The sequence below is a fragment of the Typha angustifolia genome, chromosome 11 (assembly GCF_048772165.1).
Source record: "Typha angustifolia cultivar Huaian chromosome 11, ASM4877216v1, whole genome shotgun sequence".
Lineage (NCBI taxonomy): Eukaryota > Viridiplantae > Streptophyta > Magnoliopsida > Poales > Typhaceae > Typha > Typha angustifolia.
In genome coordinates, this window is record NC_133249.1 from 11,691,114 (window position 1) to 11,711,799 (window position 20,686).

Here is a 20,686-nt window from a genome sequence, read left to right on the forward strand (position 1 = left end):
ATAGGATATGGATACAGATGAGAATTCTTTTAAAAAAAACACAAAATTACATATCACCCCCTATATTTTATCTATTTTATGATTCACATCCTGTCTAGTCTTTGAGTTTTTATAATCCGACCCCTATTTTTCCTTATAATTCTCATTTAACACCCTCCATTAATTTAAATAGTACCAACAAAGAAATATTTCATTATATATAAAATAATTTTAAATACCTAAATTATCCATGAATTCTTCAAAGAAAGGGAGAAAAAATAGTATTTTAGTAATTTGAGGTTTTTGTAACCTAACCCCTACTTTTTTCTTATAATTCTTATTTAACACCGTCCATTAATTTAAATAGTATCAATAAAAGAATATTCTATTATAATATATAAAATAATTTATAAATACATAAATTATTCGTGCCTCCTTCAAAGGAGGGGCGAATAGGAGAAATAATAGTGGTGAGGGTATTTTAGTAATTTAGTTGATATCAGTTAGTTAAAATAACGTTGGATGTTAAAAGAGAATTATAGAGAAAAATGAGGAATCAAATTACAAAATCGTAATTTAATAATTTGGTCGTATTAGTTAATCAAAATAAGGATGTTAAACGAGAATTATAGAGAAAAATTAAGGATCAGGTTACAAAATCGTATTTTAGTAATTTGGTCAATACAGTTAGTCAAAATAACGTTAGGGTGTTAAACAAGAATTATAAAGAAAAATGAGGAATCGGGTTATAAAATCATTAGAAATGAGGTGTAAATCATAAAATAGGTAAAATATAGAGTGTGACTTATAAAATATCCTTAAAAAATCTGAGTCAAGTCCGAGTACAGATTTTATATAGTTTTCACTTGGATACGAATTCTTAGACAACCATATATGGATTTAGATACAAATTCAAATTCAAATATCTGTTTATTTACAACTATACAACTTGAATTCAGTAGTATTTGATAGATCATTAAATTTCTAAATTCTCCTAATTAGTTTAGCTCTTTCATCTTCTGAAATCCACATTCCGCTTAATAAGGTTTTCTAAGTTTTAGAGCATACTCTCGATAGACCGAGTGTTTCTTCATTCGAGGAAAATGAAGCTACTTTTAAAATCCCATTAAGACAAAAGCCATGGACTCGAATGGTTACAATGCTAGATTTTTTTTTCGTTGTTCCTAGGGTTTCTTAAAACTGGCGATCTTCTATATAATCATTAGTTTCTTCTCCTCTAGTTGTTTAGAACCTGGGATAAATAATATGAACATCATTCTTATGCCGCAAGAAAGACAAGAAATACCTCAACTTCTTCTATAAATATTTCTTTAAATTATACCGAACAATAATCTTCTAAGATTAGTTTTAATAGTCTTTGGTTCAAATCTACATTCGATAGAAAAAAAAATTTAGTGCTTTTCCAAACTCTGATAAGTTTAAGAAGATATCTCCTAAGAAAGATTATCTGAAATAATACATTGTGGCACTTTATCTTTAGAAGTTTTTATATATTGTACAAAAAATTCTACATAATCGTCAATATTGACCTTAGGTTCAACATTTGTTGTCATGGATATGTTTAAAACAAGTTGATATTCAATATCAGTTGAGACAAATAAATTTACAAGCGGATGACTCTTATTTTGCCCATGTTACTCGTAAGATTGGATGCTTAAGTTTATCGACGTACATTTTCATCTTAATTAGTTAGAAATATATTTTAAAGAAAGGGAACTCTTCATAAAAATTCTCATCAAGTTTGTCATTAGTATTATAATGTTATTTATTGTGGCAACATTACGAAGGATATGTATAAAAGAATTAATTTTACCATCAAATACGTAATGTTCAATTAGGTCAAAGGGTTGAGCAGTAGGATGATTGAGATGAGACAAGCCTTCTGCCACCAAATAATTCAAGTTAATACAACCATGATTTGAAAGATGTAAACCAATAGGTTGCTGATGCATAGAATTCTACCTCTAAATTGATCTAATATAGAAATACTTTTTTTAATTAATAAAAAAATTGGTTAATGTGAATGGAATGTATCTTGTACTTAATATATCAAATATATAATTAAATTATGTAATACATTGTAATTAAACTAATGCATATGCGTCGAGTTGGACGTATTTTGTCCCTAATATATGAAATTTATTTACATAATTCATTGTAACTAAACTAATATACATATGCCAATTAGAACACACTATGTGGTTAATATATGAAATTCGTAATATATTTATGTAATATGCTATAATTTAACAATATCATTTTACAGCTCATTTAAATAATAATGTATTATGTATTTAAATCACATGTTAATTATGTAATACGAAATTAATGTGTTATCCTTAGTGATGGTTTTATGAATAAGAATGATAGCTTACCCAAAACAACCTTTTATTTATTTTCTTTTTTTGAATAATTATATAAATTAGCAAATTAATAGTAAGAAACATACATTGCCAAAATATTACTATAACATATTTCAACAAAAAAAATTAAGATTGTTATAAGAAATAGACATTTCAAATCAACTCCATAGTCATCCAAAGAGATTTGCATCAATTAGGAAACTTAGACTTCAACTATAATTGTAACACCTGCTACCAAATTTATATGTCCCTTATGTGAGTAGAGTTCATATGATTTTCACATAATTTATTGGTCAATATTTCTACATATATACAAGATAAAAACCTAATAATTCTACAAATAACTCAAATAAAAAAAAAAGCTCAACAAAATTTAAGCCATAATTTGTCGTAAAATACATATCTATAAACAGAACTAATACAAATGCTCACGTAGGGGCTACAATCTATTTATATTTTTTTCAGAAATAAATAAATAAATTTATAAATAATCATAGCCAGCTTCTTTATGAACTCAGGATTATTAACTAATCTGAAAATATTTTCACCAAAAGATGGTGAACATAATTCCAACAAGTATACATCTCTATAGTCTAAAAGTAGCATAAAAATAATGCAACATGACATATATATCATGCCTATCATATGTCTGTGCATCACTCAAACTATCAAATCCTCTATTTTAGGCTCGCATAAAGTCATAATCATAAGCACATTATACACTCATATCAAATATTACCCACTATAGACAAATGACCATAGTTATAGGCCCATCACTATTACTATCACATAATATTATCGACCATAGACTAAGGACCTTAGTCATAGATCCATCACTTTCTTTTATGATCGTACATGTGTGCAAGTGGTATAATATTCTAATGCACAAACAAGCATAATGAAACTATTATGAACCAATCTCGAGCTGGTTGGTCTAGTCAAGTCAGGGTTGCTGTGAACCAATCCAGAGCTGGTTGGACTAGTCAAGTTGAATCTAGTATAAAATTGTTTGGAGAGCAAGCCCTCCCTCTGTTAGTCGAATTGAATCTAGTATAAGGTTGTTTGGAGAGCAAGCCCTCCCTCTGTTAGTCGAGTTGAGTCCAGTATAATGATAAAATCCATTATATGGAATTACAGGGGTGCCTTAAAAAAAGAGGTATTGGATCGGTGTCAGAACCTTGAGAGGGAGCATACACTGGACTTTATTTGCTTGGTGGAAACCCATACAAATTGAATAAAAATAAAAAAAATTGCTCGAGGTCTTGGAAGAAGATGGACTCACTTTTAAATTATTATCTTATGGAAGCCCATGGTAGGATGGGTGGATGTGGTAGATGTTTAATGCTTTGTAGTTCATGTAGTTGTTTACCCGCCCAAGGTGCTTGCATAGATGATGACTTTTGTTTATGCTATTAATCATTTAGAGGAGCTAAAGAGTTTATGGATAGAGTTGCTTGCTACTTCATCAAACAACACTCCCTAGATGATAGTTGGCAACTTCAATGTTGTTCTATCCTCGGAAGACAAACAAGTTGCGGATATAGTGGTTATAGGACTAAAAGCCAAAAATTTCAAGGCTTTTGTCGATAAAGCAGGCCTATGTGATCTTGATTTCGAAGGGTTGCCTTTTACGTGGTGTAGACCAGGGAGGGAGAGGATATAAGTGCAACTTGACCAGGTCCTATCTAACCCTAGTTGGCTTGAGCAATTTTGACTTTGTAGGGTGGCTCACCTCGATAGATTGACATCGGATCACGCATCGATGCTATTTCTGTTTAGGGAAGACACCAACATCAAAGTGAGTTCTTTCCAATTTGAAAGCCTTTGGATGGAGTGCGAGTGCAAGATCACAATTGTGAAGGCGTGAGACAAAATGTGTAATGTTCTCCAATGTATGCACTTACACATAAATTGGTAAATACCAAAAGAGCGTTGAAGACTTGGAGCAAAAAAGTTGTTGGGAATATTGAGAGGTGGCTCAAGCTTATTAAGCAAGATATCAAGGATTTGGAGATGTTGGACGTGCATGAAGACTTAGATGAGACCAAGCTAGGTTAGCTTCTGATAGGTTTTATGGTACCAAATTGATAGGCTCTGATACCAATAATAGGGCTACAAAATAATTCCTTTAAGATCTGAATTTATTGTAGGAAGCAGTCAGTGCAATCGAGAGAAAATATTCATCAAATATTTTTTCGTAGTCAAAAAATTATAAAACTAAGTGGAATCGATCTGTAACTTCCTGATTACGTTTTTTGTATTTACGCCCTTCATAGATTCGAATTAAAACAGGGACAAAATTATAATTTAATGTGGATGATGGTGGTGGTGATAAATGGAGTGGATGTTAGGGTTATGAATGATAATGGAGATGAAGGTGGATTGTCAATGTGGTTTAAGGGATAAATATAAAGGGAAAGAAGTGGTCGAGATTCTAAGAAAGAGGGAGGACTCGACAAACGAGAGATATTAGAAGTTATGAGAGACCTTGCCAACGGTAGATATGGTAGGTTGGTGAAGAGGGAGGAGAGAGATTAGGGTAGAAAGAATAGAGAGAAGATAAAAGGTAAAAAATTAATAATCCAATAGTATAATGATTTTGGCTACCATCACATCTTTATAGAGACTAGCCAACAAGCCAAAATAACAATTATTAACCCTAATTCTAGAAGATTCCTGTTGATCGTATTTGAACACGCCCGATGATATTTGAACGCACAAAAGACATTCTTTGTATGTGTGAACGCGATGCAGGCATTCGAACGCGACTTTCGAACATGCTTGATCGTGTTCAATTGCACATTTTGCGTTATTTATTTTTGCAAACTTAATGCAGACATTTGCAAGGGCATTCGAACGCGACCCCTTCCGTGTTCGAACGTGACTTATAGAAATTTTATTTAAATAAAAATAAACAACTAATGAAATAAGAAAAGACCCTAACTAAATGTATCAGCTTCATAGCTTATATGATCTTAAAAATGTATTAAATCGATAGATGAATATGAAGTGGCTCTAAAGATCCCGTCAACAGTGGGTATAGAACAATGATAGGAATACCAGCTATATACTCATGTTGTTGCCTTGATCCAGAGTTGCCGTAATAGGATCACCGAGATTATTAATGATGAAGGAGCTTGGGTGAGAGATCGGGACTAGATCGCAAACCAATTCAAGAAGCACTATTAGAAGTTGTGGGGGAATCAAGACTCTGCAGAAACCAACCAGGATCTTTGGAGTGCCCTCCTGAGGCTCTCAAGGTTAGATAAAGTGGATGCAGCGCTGTGGTTACTCAAGTCTCCAAGGAGGAGATTCAGGCTGCGATATGGATCCTCCTTAGAGGTAAAGCGTCTGGATTGGATAGGTTTCATGCTGAGTTTTTCATCAACTACTGGGATATTCTTGGTGATGATCTCTGCACCGCTGTCTCCCACTTCACCTTTGGAAAACTTTTAGCAAACTAGAGTAGCACTTACCTCACGCTCATTTTAAAGGACCACCCAACAACCGTTTAAGACTATAGACCAATTGCATTTTGCAACACAACATATAAGGTTATTGCAAGAATTTTGGTGAATCAATTCAAACCTCCATTTTCAATATTTTTAGTGTTGAATAGGCAGCCTTTATCAAGGAGGGTCGATCCACAATAATATTCTAACAGTGCAAGAGATCGTTCATTCCTTATTCAACGATAAATGAGCCCCTCCAATGTCGATGGCAAAGCCCAATATGGAGAAGTCTTATGACATGATGTCTTGGGAGGTTGTTATGCAGGTAATGAAACTTATGGGTTTTCCAAGTCTTTGGCGAGAATGGATCTGAGTTTACATTAGCTCCCTGCAGTTTGAGATTCTCATGAATGGCATGCCAACGGCGTTGATGAGGTTGCACAAGGGTCTACAATAAGGAAATCAGTTTTGCCATATTTATTCATCCTCGGCTCTCAAATTCTCATATCCTTACTCAAATAGGCAAGTAAAAAGAGGTTAGTTAGTGGGCTTCAATTATGGTACAAGGCAAGTTTCACACCTATATGTCGATGACTTGCTTGTGGTGGCCAGGGCAGACAAGAGAAATACTATGACCATTATGGAAGCCCTGGCAGCATATGCTCATCTCACTAATCATGAGATTAATCTTAACAAATCAGAGCTTTTTCTTCCTCTTTGGGTAGATGCCTAGCTAAAAGCCAGGTTGAGCAATATGCTTGAACTAAAACTTGCATCTATACCTTTCACTTATCTAGGGGTGAAGAACTTAGGCCATTGAATTTTGGTTAGTGGTCATCAAGATTTGGTAGAGTGAGTCAAGCGAAAACTCTTGGGTTGGAAGTGGAGCACCCTATCAATGGTAGGTCAGTTTATCTTAGTGTAGGCAATGCTAACTACTATCCCCTACTACTGGTTAGGATCGACGTGGATACCTGATTTCGTCCTCGATGTCGTCACCAAGATAGCTAAATCTTTCCTTTGGGAGAAGCCAACAAACTAGCGAGGCATCCATCTTGTGGATTGGGACTTGATCACCTTACTAAAAATAGAAGGTGGCCTCAACTTGAGATGTCTCTACATGATGAAGAGGGCTATATTCGGGAAGCACATCCTCAATATGTTGCGGGCGGAGATAAAGGCCTTGGGTGGAGATAGTACAACATAAATATGGGGAGTTATCTTTGTGGTTGCAGGAGAAAGACAAAAATGTTTCTTAGCTTTGAAGGGCTCTAAAGCAAATGGCAAAATTCCTAAGAGGTGGTTTTCGACACTACGTCGGCAGCGATCATGATACAAGGGTGCTGTAAGATCCTTGGATATTGAACGTACTACTAATTTGCTGGCCATGCACGTTAGCAAGCTCGAAATTCAACTTGGAGACCAAGGTGGTAGAACTTCTTTATTGGTATACATGGGATGTGGAGAAGCTAATAGGAGCTTTTGGTGTGGATGCATACGGAAGATGGTGAAGCCATGCCAAGATTAATTTATACTTATCTAAAGAAGCCTAGGTGTGAGAACTGGTTGGGTTGGGCCACTCTCTAGCACCTCCCTTTGGTGCCAAGAGTGAGAATTTTGATCTGGAAGACTTTGTGGGGAAGGATATTGACCCGGGCTTTTCTTTTCAATATCAATTGTAGGATTGTTGACTTCTATGACCATGAATTTCAGGAGATAGGGGTCCACCTATTCTTTGGATGCCGGTTTGCAAAAGCAGTTTAGGATAGCATGGTAGAAATACTTGATGTTGATAAAGAATTCAAAGAACATCTAGATGCAAATTGGATTACAAAGGTGTGAGACAATGATCCTTCAAAAGGTATATGGGAAGCTAGAGGAAGAAGTTGCAACATGATAGTGGAAGCAGACGCAGATTGTGTAATCCAAATCCTACAAGGCAGGCGCAATGTCCCTTGGTGCATCCATGGAATTGTGCATGAGTGATTGATTTAGGATCATGGGATCCTTTTCTATCAAATAAAAAGGGCTATTGCACAATATGTACTTCTAAGTAATTGCCCAATAGATCCTATATCTATTTATATGAAAAAGAAATCATGTAAGGAAGGGGATTTTTATTTGTATAAATGGTACTTCAAACTTGGAACGAGTATGAAAAAATTAACGATACTTCTATATCTTTCGTACCTTGATTTCCTCCTTTAGAGGCATCAAATTTTGTCATGTGAGTAGAGCCAAAAAGATAGCAATAGACTGGTTAACTAAATATGGTAGGAGGGTGACTACTAGGGTTGTATGGGACTGTAACTCCCAATTGTGAGAGGAACTAGAAAAGATCCTCCGACATGACATTGCTGGTATCTGATCACTGTGGTGTAATTTTTAGCTAGTTAACAACTGAATATATATATATATATACTCGCAAAATTTCAAACCTTGCATAATGCATTTTATTGATGTATTGAGATATTATACCCAAAGGTTCCAAATATCGAGATCAGCTATAAAACAAAGATATATATCGGTTGTTTCGACCGCCAATATTAGATATGTATCAAACTATTTTTTAATTATAAAAAATTAAAAAAAATAGTTTAAAATACAGAAAAAACTTAATTTTTTTAGATAATAGAAAATTAAAAATAAAATTTGCTCAGTTTTAAGTCTAAAAGTTAAAAAATGAAAAATTCTCTCACTTTCTATCACTCGCCCACGTACTCTCCATCTCTCTCTCTCACCCACGTTCCCCTCCTTGACACTCAATCAGAGGAGTTAAAAATAAAAAGCCCTTACTCTCTTTCCCCCTTTGCTCTCGAGGGGAGACATGTAGGAACCCAAAAAAATAATTTAAAAGAGAGAAAAAGATTTACCCGAGCTCGTCGGAGTTGTTGTCGAACCCATCGGAGGGCGATATATATAGACATCGGCGTGTGATTTGGGTGCCCTGTCGGAGACGGCGATGGTTTTCGTCTGGCTCGGCGCCTTCTTCCTCCTTATCGCCCTTATCGTTCTTGTCATCTACCAGGTATCTTTTTCTCCCTTAAGTTCTGATTCCACTCGAAACCCTTCCGGAAAATTGCAACTTTCTGTTACACCAACTCTTGGAGAGGGGAAAGTTCAAATTTTGATGGGCTATTGTTCGAAGGTCTTATTTTCTTTGACCAATTGTTGATTTCGTAGTTGAGTTATTGGGTTTCTGATTCTGTTTATGTTTGTCAAAAAGAAGGCTTTGCCAGCTTCTTTGCAGTTAAGAAGTTCCAAATCTATTAAGAAATTGCTGAGAAATGGCTCTGGTAGGAGTATCCAAAACAGATCTAGGAAAGCCAGGTTGAAGTGGTCGAACCAATCAGATGGTGTACTCTAAATCATCTAACTGCAGTATCCTTCACCTTACAATTACTCCCTTCACTGGACATGTTAGAATTGTGTATAGGTGATTGAACATTTGTCGATGTTTCCACAATGTCAATACCTAAGGTAAGTCAATCATTTGTTCATTAAGGAGTTAGTAATCTACACTAGAGTTTCTTGTAGAATTTCTCTTATATTTTGGTTGTGATGTCCTATTTTAGGTTAGAAATCTATATTAGAATTGAAAGTAATCTCTAAGTTCATACGGAAGATCCATTCCAGGTTTAGAAAACCTTGTTCTGTTTTGTAAGGGTCTACACTTATCTTTTGCAAGGGAAGTGTCAGATTATGTATGATTTTCTTAGAAATTCGTCCAGTGTTTTCATGCCAAATTGCATGATCAGTTTTGTTATAAAATAGATTATAATTTGGAAGAAACAGCAAAATGTAAAACAAGCATAACACCTATAAAGAGAAAAAGATGAGAAAACCATAAAGCTTCAAAGTGTAGGCTGAAAGTTATTACTTTTGGCCAAACATGAGTCAATGACCAAGATTGACTTCTGTACCAGTTTCATACAACATTGAAAGTTGTGCAACGAGAGATGTTTGGGTAATTCTAGGTTGGGACTGAACTATTACTCACAAAATTTCAAACCTTGCATAATGCATTTTATGGATGCATTAAGACATTATACCCAAGGTTCAAATATCCGGATGGGCTGTAAAAAAAAAATTGATATATATCGGCCGTTTCAGTCGCCAATATCGAATATGTATTAGACTACTTTTTAATTATGTAAAAATTTAAAAAATCAGTTTAAAATACAGAAAAAATCTTGATTTTTTTAAATGATAGAAAAATAAAATAAAAATTGCTCAGATTTGAAGTCTAAAAGTTAAATAAAGAAAAACTCTTTCACTTTCTATCTCTTGCCCACTCACTATCCATCTCTCTCTCTCTCTCTCACCCACATCCCCCTCCTTGACACTCAGTTAGAGAGGAGTTAAAAAGAATCCCTTACTATCTTCCAGTCTCTCTCTCATGTGTCACTCTCTCCCCCTTTGCTCTCTCTATCTTGCTAAACAATGAGGGAGAGAGAGAGAGAAGAGAGGAGACATGTAGAACCAAAAAAAAAATTTAAAAGAGAGAAAAAAGATTTACCTGAGGTCGTCGGAGTTGCTGCCAGATCCATTGGAGGAGGAGCTTGCTGAACTTCTATTTCGTTGGGGTATTTCAAGAGATGGGGTGAGTTTCGTACTGGGTTGTTTCAACTGATCCGGACCGGGGCTAATATGCCACTAGGGTGGGATCAGAATTGGTTATCGCCTCAATGTTCCTTTTCTTTATGATATGAGAATCACCTTTTTAGTAGTGAATAGAATATGCACTTTTTTATGTCTTGTATTTGTAAGACTTGAGAACTATTTAAGACTCAACTTTATAGTGTGTATTATTATACTAACATGAAAAATAATTCTAAAGCGTTAAATTAAATTAGATAGTGAAACATATGTATTGATTACAAGATTAGGAAAATGCGAATAGTCTTAATAAAAGCTTTAAGGGTAACAGACATTAAATATAGTGTTTAAGTAGTTAGCTTTCTATACTGCATTCTTAATGCACATGAATAGTCTTAACAAAAGCTTTAAGGGTAACAAATGACATAAAATATGGTGTTTAAGTAATTAGTTTTCTATATTGAATTCTTAATGCACTTACATCTAGTTATGACATGGTAGCTTTGGTAGGTCATAAGCAGCTCACTTTTTGGTATCTATAGTATTCTTCAACTGCATTAACACTCCATCTGGGCCCTTTCTGGTGTAATCAAGTGGCTAGCCAGACATATATGTATATAGATAGGCAACATTTATTACATTGTACCTTTGATCTGTAAACACCATTTTGCATTCAAAATCTTTTAGAGAGATAATGAAGTTTACATGAAGCATTTTGATTTTAATAAAGGTGATCATCTTCTCCATGACAAATTTAGCCTTGGAAAGATGATTATATATTCTGTTCTTGACAACTCATGAATGTTTTCGTACAAGTTTTTTGAATTCATGTTTATATATGTTGTCCAATTTATATTTTGACTTTGCAATATTCTTTTGTAGCTTATGTGTTTGGCAGACCTAGAGTTTGATTATATCAACCCATATGATTCAGCTTCACGGATAAATAAAGTGGTTCTTCCAGAATTTGCTTTGCAAGCAGCCTTATGCCTACTCTTTCTTTTGTCTGGGCATTGGTTGATGTGCTTGTTTTGTGCTCCAATTATTTACTACAATGTGAAATTGTAAGTGCTTTCTTGGTACCTCATATCAGAATATTCATTTTGTGTCATTGGTTTACTAGTGCTGTTTAGTGTCTGTTACTGGTCTTCTATTTTCAGTCCGTGAAATGGACTTGATCTTGATTAGTTTTGGTTCAGTATGAGTTTGTTGGACTAGTTGACTTGCAATTAGGGTAAAATTAGGTGTGGAATTGTCCATACTGGCTAAACTAGTTGCTAGAATATCATAATAGTATTTTTTAAGTTTTAATGATCCCTTTAGGGTGGAAAATAATGACTGGCCATCTGAAATGCCTTCATCATTAATATAATTTTCACATCAACGTCATTCTCTCTTTCCTTTTCTATTTGTTAGTTGGACTTACTATGATAATTTGGTTCAATTTGATCTAGTTACATCAATCAATTGTTGATTACACTCAAGGTGTGGAATTGTCCATCTCGGTTAACGTACTCAATAGGACATCCATTAGATTAGGACTTTAATCAAAATAGGCTATAGATAAGAAAATGTAAGGGTCCTAATGTAACTTGCCCTTATTCCCCTTTGACTCGGGTCATACTTAGGAAGTTTTGCAGAAATTACAACTTCGAGATAAATACTAGGGAAGATTAGTTTTTGATACCCTAAACATATAGGTCATTTTCACTTGCACTCCTTTATCCCTACAACTTGATCCCCTTAACTCTTCAAGTTCAAATTTATCAAACTCCCTGATGATGCAGATATAAAAGAAGTTGCAAAATGGCCATTCTTTTTTTCATCCCCTGCTGATCTCCTGAACCCTTTCGCTTTTTGCCAAACCCTACTCATTTCCCAAACCCTTATCATCTCCTTTTGGTTGATTTATAGGAAAAGAGAGAAGCTAATTTTTTATTGTAATGCTATTCTTTTCTCTCAATTTTAGAAGAATGTGATTTCAAAGGAATCTCATCAAATGATTCCAATGTTTTCCTCTTTAAATTAGGGTTTAGAGGGAGACTAAATTGAAGAAAGAAAGATAGACACTAGGAGCCCGTTTGGTTGAAGATCAAGGAGCCCTACTTTTGAATTAGGAGTTCCTTATTTATGGTTTGTAGCCAAACACCATCTAAATCTAATATAACTAATACTATGATCACATCCTCATAGTATTACTAATACGATGGATACCATACCTTTTATTCCTGTTTTCTCTGTTCTGACTTGGACTTAGGCATAAGGGAGAGAAGGCTTGACCATGTTTAAGATTAAAATAAATATTTACCAAAATACCCCTAAAAACAAAGAACAACTACTCTTTTAAAAGCATCAAGAGTATTTTTTATATTTGGCTTTAATCCTCCTCCTTGTTTTATCTTTTAACAATTAAATACCTCTTATTCATGACAACATTTATTCTAGTATGGTAATCAAACACACAAAACATAATTAACATTAACTCTCCTATAAATCATGGATAAAAAATGAGTATAATACTATTCATAGATTATCTTATTTTTTAACCAAACAAGGCCCCAAAAGAGGAAGAGGGCATGAACACAAGGTGGGATACACAGCTTGCAATAGGGCAAATGATGGAGATATGATATGAGGAAGAAGATGATGAGTTCCTCTCCCACAGTAGTGGCAATGGAGGGGTCATCAAAGTGAGAGAAATCAAAGATTGGAGCCCAGAAGGAGATGGAGGAGGAGGTCCACACTTCCATATAAGATGGCCAAAAGACTGTTGGTGGTTGTGGGGGATTTAGGGTTAGGGTTTTAGAGGTGGATGAGAAGCAGTTGAAGAGGATGTTGTTTTGGTCTGTAATGGAGTCATCTGCTAGTAACTTGTCCTTTTTTGTTAAATATGCTAACTTCAGTCTAACAGAAAGGATTAGTTGATTATTTTGATGAGTTGAGATGTCAAATTATAGGGAAAGAAAAGATGAAGGGGTGAAAGTTAAAATGGCCTACAGTTGAAGGAGACTAGAGAGAAATTTTCGCAATAATAACCAGCCAACTTAAAATCTTTCTGTGTGGGGATTTGGCATTATTGAAACTAAGCCTTAGATCTATAACTTTAGAATCTTAGATCAAAACTAAACCAAGCCTTGTAAGAGAAAAGACTACTGAGAAAGTGGTGAAACAACCTACACTCTCTTTTCTTCTTACTTTTTTTAGTTTTTATTGCTCTTATTCTTTCTTTTCTTATTGCTGCTTCTGTTGTCCATCTAGTTATGCTCTTTCCCCTATCTTTGTCCCTCCTGCTGCTGTTCTATTTTATCCCTGCTACTTCTATCCTCTCTTCTCTTATCCTTTCCTTTCTTTATTACTCTATTTACTATTGTTGCCGATATTTGGCAACCTTGGATGAGTCAACAATCAAGTCCAATTGATTGCCTAAAATGAAGACAAAGGCTCATTGGAATGTCTAAACAGTTGATACTTTATCTTCTCAGAACTAGTGTGGAATCATCTAAAATTAAAGCATTTGACCTTCATTTAATTCTGCTCTAAAGTTCCAAGTGATTAGAATTTCTTTTTAAAAACCATAATACCTTTATTCAATTTTCATCTGTTCTTTAAATCCTTCGTCTTATCTTTGATATTTTTTTGCTTTCAAACATTGAGTTTAATTCTATAATTACATCTATTGCTATGCATGAACACTCTTGGCTCTTTGATGTGTTCATATTGTAACTGAATCACGTTAGTACTTTGCAACAAGTTGCCAAAGGAAGATGAAATAGCTGCATTAGAAGTATGACTTCCCAATAGGACCATTGGCAAATCCTCTTATATTGGAAATCCTGGCAACATCATGTGCCTGCAAGGTAAAATGACTTACAGATGGAGCATCGGCATACCTTGTTTAGATGATCCCCATTTTCTATTTATGTAATTCCGCTGGAAGTATAAGCAGGTATGAAACAATTACTTGCTTATTGCCATTTTTACATAATTGGAGACTAGTTACTGAGATTTTGATTTAATCTGTTGGTCTAACTAAGATAGTGAGATGCTAGGTTGGTTACAAGTTATTAGTATATTTATTCAGCAGCTGAAAACATGTGAAGTTGACAATTAAAAAAAAATGGTAGTAGCAACTATCATTGACTTGACTTTTAACATGTGAAGTTGACAATTACAAAAAAATGGTAGTAGCAACTATCATTGACTTGACTTTTAACATGTGAAATGAAGGTTAGAAATTTTAGTGCAAATGAATTTTCTTCTAGCCAAACTAATGTAAAACTGCCTAAATTAAAGTAAGTTTTGATATTCTATTAATTTAGGGAGGATCTATGAGCTGCAAACTTCATTGGTCTTGTTTTGACATTATTATTCTTTTCCTGACATAATGATGGTATGCTTAATATATTAAACCTGCCATCTTTTGACATAAGATTGTAATCTTAGTTTTGGACAGTTTGGCAGTGTGTAAGTTTGTGGGAAAAAGATCAAGATTATTACACTTCTGCAATGTTATATGCTGTTCATGTTAAAACTTCCAATCTTAACCAAGATTTTAGGATCCTTGTTTTAGGCAAAATATACAAGAAAAAAGTGGCTTTCACATGGCATTATTGATATATTTTGTAGTTGATTAGATTGTGATTAATTAGATATTTTGTTTTATTAAACTTCCAATCATAACTAAGATTTTGAGATCCTAGTTTTAGACCGAAAAAAGGGAAGAAAACGAGAATCACAAATATAAAGAAAATCTGACTCACATGGCATTTTTACAGCAGTTTCCTTTCATAAATTTTTTAGTCAATTATGATTAATTAGGTATTTTGTATTTCTTCCTTACTTTCTAGTGTTCTCATATATTTTCTCTTAGGGGCTTCTTTATTGTTTGGTCATTTTCTTTTTCTTTTTAAGTTAATCTCGGATGGGTTCAGTAGAAAAGTCTTCTAAATTTCATCCTAGTGTTTAACATGATGGCTTTACAATCTAATACTTAGAATCATAGGTATATATACAAACTAGGGAGTGTAAACAAATCGAGCTTGCTCGGCTCAAGAGGTAGAAAAGTTTAGCTCAGCTCGACAACTCGATGGGAGGATTTGGGGGCCGAGCATTGATGAGGTGGCGAAAAAGGGAGAGGGCTAAGGGATGTTACAGAAAGGCCAGTAGCATTTCCAATTCCTTTCAGGGCTAGAGTATGAAGGTCCACCGTCTTCATTTCAACATCGTCGAAAGAAGCCCTCACCAGTGGCGGGGAGAGCTTGCCGGAGAGCAGAGTCTTCCTAAGTCTCTCACACCGGCGGCTAGAGTAGAACTCTCACAAAGTGGTGACTTCGATGACGATGAAGGTGATGATTGGAAACGTTGTCGTTGAACTCAACAATAAGTGCCAAAAGCCTAGGAGTCTCCATCCTTGACCGCACCGGTCACGCCCGCCAGCTTCTACTGCGGCACCACAAAGGCCCAACTGGAACCCCAACGGAAGGAGAGAAGAGAAGACGCTCGATGATGACAAGAGCGGTTCCGATGTGAATGCTCGGTGTGGCTCTAGTGACCAGTGAGGATGCTCAGTGTGGCTCTGGTGACCTGTGAGGATGCTTGGTGAGGACGCGATCTAGGGTTACGAAATAAGAATTGAGAGAGAGAGGGCATCCCGCATCTGATATTATATATATATGCTACAGTTTCAAGCCTAATCAAGCTGAGCTTGAGCGAGCTAGCTCTAGCTTGGCTTGGCTCGATAATGTATTTGAGCTTAAAAAATCAGCTCGGCTCATTTAGAGCTCGAGTCGGGCTCTCACCGAGCCGAGCCCACGGGCTTTTTTTGATAGCCCTAATACAAACATCATACTTAGTCAATTTCACATGTTATATTATACAGTCTAGATAATGCATTGTATGATGGTGAACATATTCCCTTAATCCTTTATCTATTTTATTGATTGTTGTACTTGTAGTCTTTGACAATCTTCAGCCAAAATCAGAAGGAACATAGTCAAAATACAAGATTACCCATTTATGCATCTAATGTTGCGAATTATATGTTTCCTATGTTTCCTTGGGGGAATATGGGAAAGATCCCATTTGTTATTTCCAATGGCTTTTTACCAAATTCCTGTTTTTTTTATGATTCCTATATTTTATTTCATAAAACTTTGGAGGATATAACATGCCTAAAGTTAAATGTCTCCAAATTACTGGCGAATCCTGGTCAAAACCTGTGACATTCACTGATTATTTGGTAAAGATCATTTTGTTCCTTTATTGCCATGTCCTCCACCAAAGTACACCAATCAATGTCCCACCCTGTTCTGTATCTTATTGAGATGTTTTCTAGTCACCACTCTTCCCAACTGTTCTTCTCTGACATTTATAATATTCAGCTAGTTCAAGAGATGAGACAAGATACTGCTAGTATAGTCTCGGACTCTCAATGTGGAATAGTTGGTTACTGTATTCCTCATTTTTCTGCTTGACTCCTCAAACTGCCTATCAAAATTGACTGACCTGAGACCATTTCAAGATCAAAGTTAAATTTGTAATCAGAAGTTCAAACTTTAATATCCTAATTACACTTTACTTTCTGGTAATACCTTAAGGTATTCCAATCACACCTTAAACTTAAGTATTCCAATTTGGTCAAATTTTCCATTGTACTTTAAATGTTTCTTTTTCAAATCAGTACCTATTTGAGTTCTATTTATGAACTACATATGCATTTCACACACACTTTTATTAGTTTGACGGATCCGTTCTTCTTTCATCTTTTAACTTGTGATGAACTCCTTGGGTCTTGGTCTATATGTTCTTAATTCTGAATCATTTACAAAGCTAATTCCTGATCTGAGTTTAATCTTGTACCCCTAAGATTTTGTGCTTAAATTGGTTTTAGTATGAGTGAAAGAACCTGCAACAGAGTTTGACATTAAGGCACTTATTATTATCTGACATCAACCTTAACTTACAAGAATAAGGCACCAGTGCTCTTTGCTGACATCATCATCATCCTCTCCTGATAAAAATTTAGAATCCAGGATAAACTGAAAAAGGAAAAGAAAGGCACTTAAAATTTTGGAGACTAAATTGTAATGACTAGTGAATTGGAACTTTTCCGACCATATTATACCTATAAAATTGCCAAAAGTAATTAAAAGTTTGTATTTGACATACTATAGCCATAAGTGAAGTTAATAGCACGGTTGCTAGTATGGTTTCATGGCCTCTTGAGGCTTTCATCCCATCTGATTATGGTATGATGGCTCCCTCATGCTTGTCCCTACTCATGTACTATATAAACTACAAAATGAATTTGACTATTTCCAATGTGGGAATTTGGATTAGGTGATGTCCCTTAGTGTGGGAATTTGGATATTTCCAATTTAAAGTACTGTTTCTGAATCAAGATTGAGGTTGAGGAAATTTGGTTTTGAACCACTGAACTCAAGCCCATTGTTAGATCTACTCGAAAGTAATACAGAGGGACTTATGGCAGAATATGTCAATATGATCTTCAAGAATAAATTGATAAAAGCTTTGCCATGTGAAGCTCATCCTTGAGTTGTGGCAAAGGAATCCTTAATGTTCAACCCACTGACTTAATAGCTATAAAAGAACTCTCTGCAGCATCTTCCTAAAACATTTAAATGAATCTCAATGAAACCTTCAATTCTAAGACCTTTTCATCATTTTCAGCAAGTTTCATGCTTCTGTTTATTATGTTCCAAACTTCCCATAGTCTGGAAATCTCCAACAATTTTAACTTTTGCTTTATCCAGGTTGTCACTGTTTAGATTTTCTTGTCCTATCTATTTGTGATCTTATCGTGTTTTCAGTTTTTTGAGGATCTTGCCCTGTGTCACAGGCAAGGCAATCTTTGTTAAAGCGAATTGTTTTGTATAGTTACTTCATATCATATCATATCTAAGTGACTGAAAACTGGCACTTCAAGTCTCTAATTGAAATGCCCAAGTAATAAAGTTGCCCCCACATGCTTTTATGTTGTTGAAGCCACTTGTGCATTCCTCATCTCGAAGTTGAGCCAGGGTCTAGCATGGTCTCATAGCTTTTAGCTAAACTCGTGATTGGCGTTAGCTCTCCTTAGCTCATCTTGTTTTTGCCCCTAAAGTTATTTTGGCACCAATTTTACACAAGTGAAACTTGATTTGAACTAAAATTTTAAGACAACTAATCCAAATTTGATGTGAATTAGCAAAAACATTTGAAAACTGTATAATATAGATCATGTATTTCTACCCTTCATAGGTCATGTTACATATGTTTTTACAGATTTGATGTGGAGTCTTGGGTCATATTGGAGAAAATGATTTTTCCTAATCAGTTGTATTATGATAGAACAATGGGCATAATCTTGAAATGTGTGCAATAACAACAATTGATTGTGTATCCAAAGGATGAAATATGTTTACCAGTTCTATTTCATAATTTTAGGTTCATAGTGCATTATGAAACCCCTATCAAGTTGCACTATATTGTGCCAGTTAAATTTCAAAGTATTGTGGGCAGCAGGCCATGTCATGGACTTTGATAATGAGACGAGAATTCTCAGTATCTTTCCTAAATATCTTGAAAGGATACGAGAAATAGGGAAAAATATAATTTTTGTTGGGTTAAATTGATTCAAGGTTCATAGGGTTGACAAATCATCTAGGTCCATTCCTACTTTAACAACGTCCATGATACTGTAAATTTTGGGAACACTTTAGGTCAGACGTTATTTATCTTTTGCTGTAAGAGCCTTTTTGTAGAAATGGATACGCCGTCACTTCTTCCTCCTGTTTTTGCTGCTTGGCTCTTCCTCTGTTACATTCTCTGTACTCTCTTTCCTGTTAAAAGTTATTTTATCTCCTTTTCTTGCTCTATTTACTTGGAATTTTCCTCCAATCCCCCTTTTCTTTCTGTTGGAACCAAAAGCCGGAGGATGTACCTCATTATTTTTGTTTCACTTTTACAATATCTATATTCATCCCCCAGTCCTTTCTTTTCTTTCGTTGGATGATTATGAAGGGTTTACTATTGCCCCTTTTTTCACACTGAAAATTGGTCGTTTTTTAACACATGTCCATTCCTTAAAGCCAGTTAAACCCTATTTTGTTGTAAAGAGGATGTGTGCTTCTCTTATCCTTATTGTGCTTAATTTTCTGTAATGAGTCAGGTTCTTTTTGCACTGCTGCCTTTCTCTAATTTACAAGTTACCCTTTGTAGGGCTGGGATTGCTAATTTAGAATCAGCAACATATGCTTTATAGTTTTGGAAGTGAACAGTTACTGTCCTTTCAGGTATCAAAAGCGTCAGCATTTGGTAGACGTGACGGAGATCTTTAATCATCTCAGCAGGGAGAAGAAGCGGCGCCTCATCAAACTCATCGGTCTTGTTGTCCTCCTCTTTCTGTCTTTATTCTGGTAAATGGGTTGCGAATCTACCAGATTGTGTGCGCTTAAGCAGGAGAATTTTAATTGTTCTGCCTTCTCTATAGGATGATTTGGAGTGTGCTGGAGGATGACTGAGTAGACAGAGCTGCTGTGCTTCTGTTACTTCCATGCTTGCTTCATCTGTAGGTATGAATTCCATTACTTGCTGCTTGCTTCTACTGGACTACTAATTTGAAAACTCTCTCTTTATTGCAGGGCATTTCCATCTGATCATTCAGCAGCCGTCTAAAGTGGTCACACGAAGATCTACGTTGTTTGCCATCTCTGATTTCGCGACACCGCCCACATTGTAACATGAACTGATGATGTTGCTCTTGTAATTTATTGGATTATGCAGAAACTGTCAAGGGGCATCTCGCATCTTTTTCTGTCAATACATTGGCATTTTAAATCATATTTATATAAGCTGTGAAAGTTGTTTATTGAGCCTTGTAGATCATTTAATTTCCTTCCAATGTGGGATGTGGGTTTCTTAGTACTGTATTTTACCCTGTAATTTATAGGTGATAAAGAAACTAATTAGCATGTGTATATTATTTATACCTGAAATTTTGCTGATAATTGGTGGCCATATCTCATTACTACTCAAGTCACAAAACTATGGTTTGATGAAAATTTTCTATTTTCATGGCCAAGGAGCGACCAGGGTAACATCGCTGCGCCGTCTGACTCTGCTCATTTGATCCATCTATAGGCATGATCTTCGATTCGAAGACCTTCTCTACCTGCTCCTTGAACTCTCTTCTTCTTCATAGCTTTTGTAGGCTTAATTGTCTGAAAGGGCCATGCAACCTTATATTATTTCGTTGCAATTTTCTTAGACCCT

General features: G+C 35.2%; 1 protein-coding gene across 2 annotated transcripts; it reads left to right on the forward strand.

The window, feature by feature from the left end:
* The first annotated feature begins 8,602 nt into the window (after nucleotides 1–8,602).
* Nucleotides 8,603–20,299, forward strand: LOC140770859 (protein cornichon homolog 1-like). 2 transcript variants are annotated; one of them, XM_073112170.1, is made up of 5 exons: nucleotides 8,603–8,843; nucleotides 11,297–11,478; nucleotides 19,708–19,830; nucleotides 19,905–19,982; nucleotides 20,056–20,299. In XM_073112170.1, the coding sequence occupies exons 1-4, from the start codon at nucleotides 8,778–8,780 to the stop codon at nucleotides 19,933–19,935; spliced, it is 402 nt and encodes a 133-aa protein (XP_072968271.1). In that variant the 5' UTR covers nucleotides 8,603–8,777; the 3' UTR covers nucleotides 19,936–19,982; nucleotides 20,056–20,299. The 2 variants fall into 2 exon arrangements, 1 of the variants encoding a protein (XP_072968271.1); XR_012106069.1 differs by having other exon boundaries at nucleotides 8,605–8,843; nucleotides 19,905–19,986.
* Nucleotides 20,300–20,686: the final 387 nt, after the last annotated feature.